This window comes from Engraulis encrasicolus, chromosome 22 (assembly GCF_034702125.1).
Source record: "Engraulis encrasicolus isolate BLACKSEA-1 chromosome 22, IST_EnEncr_1.0, whole genome shotgun sequence".
NCBI classification, from domain to species: Eukaryota; Metazoa; Chordata; class Actinopteri; order Clupeiformes; family Engraulidae; genus Engraulis; species Engraulis encrasicolus.
Window position 1 is genome coordinate 3,551,315 of NC_085878.1, and position 7,500 is coordinate 3,558,814.

General features: G+C 42.1%; 1 protein-coding gene across 1 annotated transcript in view; it reads left to right on the forward strand.

Moving 5' to 3' along the window:
- The window catches only part of mtss1lb (MTSS I-BAR domain containing 2b), a 183,532-nt gene that overhangs the window by 157,377 nt on the left and 18,655 nt on the right, over positions 1–7,500 (forward strand). Inside the window, exons 8-9 of the mRNA XM_063189164.1 lie at positions 2,917–3,024; positions 5,604–5,701. Coding sequence (XP_063045234.1) covers positions 2,917–3,024; positions 5,604–5,701 — 206 coding nt within the window. The remainder of the gene's footprint in view (positions 1–2,916; positions 3,025–5,603; positions 5,702–7,500) is intronic.

The following is a 7,500-nucleotide window of genomic DNA, read 5'->3' on the forward strand; positions in this document are numbered from 1 at the left end:
TGACCAGGTTCCGGTCTGCCTAAAGGGGCGTGTCATAATACTCCTAGCATTGAATAGAACAGTCCTTAGGTCTGCCTATGTCTGCCTAAAGGGGGATTTCCCCCCCTCCCCCTTGCAATAATAGAACCCGGAAACAATGGGCCAATGGAACCTCTCTCTCTCTACTCTCTCTGGTGAAGGTGTTGCGTCACTAGGAGGGTGGGGCCTGACTATTCCAGAGGCCACCCTCAGCCTTTTCATCTGGCCCACACACAGAGCTTTCACAAGACACACAACAGCAACAATCCAAAGTGAAGTCTCTTACCAAGCATTCTTAAAATGGCTAATTATTGTGGATGTGAGATTCAGCAAATACTATCGTATTGATTAATCTCAATACATTGTGCTAAATGTGAATGAATCAAATAGTCAGCAAGTAGGCTATGTAACAACGTATATTATTTCTCAATATTGGTCAATACTCTAAACCAGGGGTCTCCAACTTTTCTAGGTCTAAGGGCTACCAAGGGCTACTGAGGGCTACTGAGGGCTACCCGAGGGCTACTTTTGTTCAAAATCCTCTACTGATGTCTTGGCATCATTCTCAAATCACACTATTATTGAATGATAATTTGCTTATAGGTTATAAAGAATAAATAAGATCATATTTAAATCAATAAAAGCATTAACTCTGACAAAAATCTGGTAGTTGTCACTGTTTATTAACATCCTGTTTATGGGCACCTCAGAAGCTCCTGGACGCACAACGTTGGTGACACCTGCTCTAAACCCAAAATAATTGCCAAAACCTAGTCTATTCTGTGGGTGGTGAACAGCCATTAAACTGACATTTTGGGGAGTTGAGCTCTAAGCAAGGTTCCAGTCCAACCACCCTCCAGGACTCAGACAGTGCTCTGCTAGTAACAGGCTGCTACTGTGTTGTGATAGTGTCTTATCCCTCAAGCGACCGGCCTGTTTTTGCGACTAATCTGACCGAGCAGGGTCATTTATGACCCCAAGGAGTTTATATAGAAATACCATTATATAAATATTTTTTTAATAATAAATAATTTTTTAATAATCTTGCACATACTTGTCCCTCATCCAAAGCAAAAAAAATATGAATTTGAACATTTTATTGTTTTTCTAAAAATTAGTCAAACTTACATACGTATATGCTAAATATGATGTATGCCCTCATTTGCATATGTAAACATCAAAATACAAAAAACATCCAATACATTTTTTTCTTCTCTCATCATCAGTAATCAACTGAGAACGTTTCATGGTGATATCTATCATTTACATTTTTTTGCCTATTCACTTGTAGTAATCTTACCATAATAATACAGTATATTTATGCTAATTATGGAAATTGCTCAAAGTGAAACTTTGGGAAACCAAGCTAAATTCTATCCATTAGGCCCATAGATGATATTTCTGCAATAAAACTTTAGGCTACTCAACATTTCTGGGTTCATGAAATCACAAGATCAGAGAATATGGTCATTTTCATAGACAAAACCATGTCTCAAACATATAACCATATGCACACTCAAAATTTCTCTGAAATTTCTCATAAATGACCCCAGTCGGTCGCTTTAGGGCAGGCAGAGAAATTTGGGGAAGACACTCATTAATGCTGTCCACTGTATGGCACCTGGCGGATCCATCATCGTTAGATACAGTAGGCCGCAAAATTGGATGTCGTGGGCTGTCTTGTCAGGCCTGGCACTTGGGTTATTTTAGACAGATGTTTTTTTTTTTAGAAGGCACAGCGGGGATGGGAAAAGACATTAATATGATGCTGTTGAAATAATGAAGAAGCGCTGTGAAGTGTTTTTGTCAAGGAAGAGAGCGAGGGCGTGCTGATAAGTAGAGAAATGTGTCAGGCAACAAGCTGCAAAATGCCAACTCCAATTAATAACTCCTGGAAGGTCAATAAACCAACAACAACATTCTGTAATTGACAAACCACTAAGCAACAGTCGGTACAATCAGTGGCTTACAAATTGAAAGTGATGCCAGGCTCTGAATATAATTTACCCCAGCCTTTCACCCTCTTCATTCATTGTTGTCTGTGACAGAATGATGAGAATCCATATTATAAGTGTGGTACTTTCGCACAGCGATTATGCTCTTGCATATTTGTTTTATTATATACGTACTGTACAAGGCAGGCTTGCAATATAACATGAAATGTAGCCCATTTGTCCTCTGTGGTGCAATGCAAGACCAAATCACCAGATAAAATATACTGTATTCTGCCGCTAGAGTTCATGTAATTAACCAGGCTATTTTTTGTATTGTTTCTGTGTCAGAGGTATGGCTTTAATGGGAGCGAGATATCACGTGGATAATATTTACCTTTGTTCACCCTCTTCATTCAGTTCTTTTCTGCGTCAGAATGGAGAGATTGCCATGCTGGGAGAAATCAGCCACCTGCTTGTCATTATTCTCATACATTTGTCTGCTGGTTTCTGTCTCAACCTCATAGATATTTTTGCCTGGTTATCACCAGACCCAATCACAAGTGAGATAAGGTCTGGTGACCTGCCTACTGTAAATTCCATAGGGGTCGGAATACTTGGCCATCATGACACCCTGCCCTACTCTCTGATTGGACAGAGACAGGGACCATGATCTGGTCCGTTTCTGAGCAAAGCTTCCATACTGTCTTTCAGATCGGAACGATTGTGTAGAACTAAAGGCAGTATGGGAGTTCCCAGGCTAATAGATATGAACCGTAGAAACCGCAACTGGACACCACATTGACCACTGGTATATTGCTGGCAGCAATAATAGGCAAAGCAATACGCACGTTACCCTCTAGGTGGTGGTAAGGGTTCATATCTATGGTCTCAGCCTGCTGCATCTCTTTCTCATGTACGGTATCATCTCTTAATATCTCTGTCTAATCTCTGTGTTTATGGTCAGAATGGGGAGATTGCCATGCTGGGGGAGATCACTCACCTCCAGGCCATTATTGATGACCTCACTGTGCTGACCACTGACCCACACAAACTGCCTCCTGCCAGTGAGCAGGTATGTATTGCATGAACATGATCATGTTGACATGGCTGGCTTGCCTGTGCCCCTCTCCTCCTTGCTGTAATAATAATATTATTATTCCATGATAAAACAATACTACTGCTAAAAATAACTATAGTTATTATTATAACTATTATTATTATTATTACAGAATATTATAGTTAATGAAATACAAATACAAGCACCCAGATCCACTGTCCTACATAAGAGGAAAAGACTGTATTGCAAGACCCGAATGCCTCCCATGCACTGTATTGTCACACTATATCAATGACTGTGATAAATATTTGTCAATATGTGCTTTGTTCTATGTATAACAATATATACAGCCGCGGAAAAAAATGAGAGACCACTTCGAAATGTTTGTTATGGATAGGTATGGGTTTGAGTTAAACAAACATGTCATTTAATTCTATAAACTACCGACAACATTTTCTCCGGATTTCGAAAGAAAATATTGTCATTTAGATAATTTATTTGCAGAAAATCCCAAAATGGTCAAAATACCACATGATGTAATGTTTCCAAATCTCAGAAAAGACCAAGAAAACAAGATGATATTAACTTTGAAACAACATAATAGTAATGTATTAACTTAGGAAAGTTCAGAAATCAATATTTGGTGGAATAAGCCCAATATATCCTTCACATTGTTCTTGGATGACTTTATTCCAGGTCTGGTGCAAGAATTCAAATTTCTGAGCTTGGGTTGATGGCTTGTGACCATCCAGCTTCCTCTTGATCACATTCCAGAGGTTTTCAAGGGGGTTCGGGCCTGGAGTTTGGGCTGACCATGTCAGGGTATTGATCTGGTGGTCCTCCATCCACAGCTTGATTGGCAAGCTGAGTGGCTGGAGCATTGCCCTTCTCTAGAAAAAAACTGTGGTAACACTTTATTTTAGGGATACATCTATTAGCATTAATACATATAATGTGCCTGTATAAGTAACTTGTGAGGCATGTATAAAGCAAAATCAAACATTTGTTAGGCGTGTTTTCACAAATGTCTTGTTCATGCACAATAAGGGATTGATTACCAATTTGACCTTAGTAAGGACCTAGTAGGCCTAGTACATGCCTTACAAGTTACTTATGCAGGCATTAACAATATATGTATTAGTGCTTATCAGGGTTCTAAATTAACACACGCCAACCCGCCAAACACGGGTGAAAATTAATTTTGGCTAGTAGAAAAAAATACCTACCCGCCAATTTGGCCAGTAGCGCCCGAGTACAGTAAATTATGAACGGTAAACCGCTGCTATGACGAACGTGCGCACGTTAAGTATGCAGAGCCCTTAAGGCGAGATTTCCTACATTACCCATGGACACTAGCGTCACGACGTAGCCTCCCACCGTGGGCTTTCCAGTGCAGCAAGCGGCAACTCCATGCTGTTGCGCGCGCCAGCATTGAAAACATTTCAGACGACCAGTCTTCTGTCAGCTACGCTCACACTATTCTGACAGGCAGCTCTCCTCCTATGCTCTCGTCGATTTCGCTACAACCTTTTTAACGCCACTACTGCTATTATTACTAGGCTGAACCTTGCTGTAACAGGCTGCCTTTTTGAAGCAGCGAGGCCCTGACCGTTTCAATAACATGACTAACGCAGATTATGCCTATGTTTTGTGCGAGTGATGAGAATGTGGCGGTGGTTAGAGCAAAGTTCTGTGTGTTGGTGAATGCTAGTAGTAATTGTAACCGTAATAATAGTGACGTTAAAAAAGGAGTGGTTGTGGAACGAAATATCGACAAGGGCAGAGGAGGAGAGCTGACTGTCAGAGTAGTGTGAGCGTAGCTGTCAGTTCAGTTGTCTTCTGAAATGTTCCGAGTCCTGGCGCAACTAAGTTGGAAAGCCCATGCCATCGGAAAGAGAAAAAAAAGCAACCAACGACAAAGCTGTGGAAGTAGGCTAACAAAGGAAGCGAAGATTCCCGTGATATTATTTACTTTTAGTTCAAATAGGCTTCTTGTCATTTTGTTGCGGATGGTAGGCCTAGATAAGAGAAGAACTCCTCTCTCCTCTCCTTTTCCTCTCATCTCTTCTCCTTCCTTGGGGTGTGCGTATGTGAGGTTTTGGAGAGTTTGGCTGTGTGCTTGGTTACTGTAAAGGTCTGTTATGTGAGTGGCTTGTGTGATGTGATTCAGCTGTTTTCAGAGGAATTGAACAAAAACTAATCAAATTGATTAGGCCTAAGTAATGAAAGTTAAAAATAAAGCAGAAGTTAAAAAATAATGAAAAAATATATAGCCTATAATAGGCCTATAGTATGCAGGCCTATATATAGCCTAGTGTATAGTGTAACTGTTGAACAAAATTACCATAATTCTTTTAAAAAAACTAGCCTAACACATAGTTTATTTTGGCGAGATTGAAAAAAATGGCTAGTTGAACTTCTGTTTGGCTGGTAAGAAAAAATGTCCACTAGCCAAATTGGCTGGTGGAGGAAAAAGTTAATTTAGAGCCCTGGTGCTTATAGATGTATCTCTAAAATACCAAAACTGTATATATATATATATATAAAAAATCTAGTTTTTGTTATTCCAGTGATCTCCTCCTTGGTTCTTTCAGGTAATTAAGGACCTGAAGGGCTCGGACTACAGCTGGAGCTACCAGACCCCTCCCTCCTCCCCCAGCAGCTCTGGGTCCCGGAAGAGCAGCATGTGCAGGTACAACACTGGCACTGTGTGTGTGTGTGTGTGTGTGTGTGCGTGTGTGTGTGCGTGCGTGCATGTTTGTTTGTGTGAGAAACAGAGAGAGAGAGAGAGAGAGAGAGAGAGAGAGAGAGAGAGAGAGAGAGAGAGAGAGAGAGAGAGAGAGAGAGAGAGAGAGAGAGAGAGGTTCTGACTCTGTGTATGTGTACGAATGCGTGGGTACATGCTTGTTGTGTGACTGTGTGTTTGTGTCATAATCTTGTATAATCCTGATTGTTATTGTGTAGTAAGATTCCAGTGGTGCGTACATTACTAGGCCAACACTAATAAATCCTGCCTTGCAAATCTGTTGAGGCAAGTAATGCAGAATGAACTCAAGTATGAAGGGTAATCAACCCCAAGCCACGCTGCTAAAAAACTTGATAACCAGCTCACAACTTGCTCACTTGATGGGAATTTGTGTGTGTGTGTGTGTGTGTGTGTGTGTGTGTGTGTGTGTGTGTGTGTGTGTGTGTGTGTGTGTGTGTGTGTGTGTGTGTGTGTGTGCGTGTGTGTGTGTGTGTGTGTGTATGATATGTGTGTGTGTGCGGTGTGTGTGTGTGTGTGTGTGTGTGTGTGTGTGTGTGTGTGTGTGTGTGTGTGTGTGTGTGTGTGTGTGTGTGTGTGTGTGTGAGTGCGATATGTGTGTGTCCACATGATGGCAATTTACTGTATACTGTATGTGTGAGAATAAAAGTCAGTGTGCAAGTCCCTGTCTATGTCTGCTTTTGGGCTTGCAATGTGTGCCTTTGTGTATGTGTGCATTCTTGTTAAAAACAATAAAACAATAAGAATTACCAGGCGAATACACCAGCCGCGACATGACCGAGGCGAGCAACGGAAGTAATTGACTTTGTATTGAGTTGCATGACAAAATTCTGGAGACTAGAGGTGATTCGCGCGACGAGAGCGACATTTTGTAGTTGAACTTGTGGGAATGTTATGCAAATGAGCTATGACGCGGTTCGGCGACAAGCCGCCACAGCCGATGACTGCATAGAGGTCAATAACCACAGCCAATGGGAATGTTGGAATGCTTGCGTTCTGCTTTCAACTGACATGACTAGACGCTTCAATCGCTCGTATCGCTCTTGCTGCGATTGTCTGTCGCTTCAATAACGTCGCAGCTGGTCTATTCGCCCGGTTATGCAGTGTTGTTGTAGTAAGCAGTAGTGTTGCCCCTCGCTTAGCAACAAAATAATCAACAAAAGCTCACTAGGTTCCTCTCACAGATCACCCTTTTCAGGTGTGTCTTCTTAGTAATTCCTACAGTGACAAATTGTACCCTCGTTTTAATGTACTCCATACTGTGGGGCTATTCTGCTGCTGCCCTTGTCCATTTAATAAGTGTGCCCAAGACTTGCACCCAAACCCACCCCAACCCAAGCCAACCCAACCCAACACACAACACCAACCCAACCCAATCCAGCAGGGGTCCGTTTCTCGATTCTTGTCGTTGCTAACCGTCTTAAGACCGTCTTAAGACCGTCTTAAGACCGTCTTACCGTTCCCTTGGATTTAGTGGAGAGCGTCGCTGTCGAGAGAGAGTTGAGTCGCTCTTACGAAGGACTTTGCTAACGACGATAGCAAAGACGCTTTCGAGAAACGGACCCCAGATCAGCTGTGTGTAACCCCCGCTGTGTGTCCTGTCCAGTGTGTCCGCCATGAATGGCACTGCCCCAGACGGGCATGCCATATTATACGCAAAACAAACCACACCACCCACCACCCCGCCACACCACATGTCCTGGTCTTGGGTGAATGGCAAAGATTGG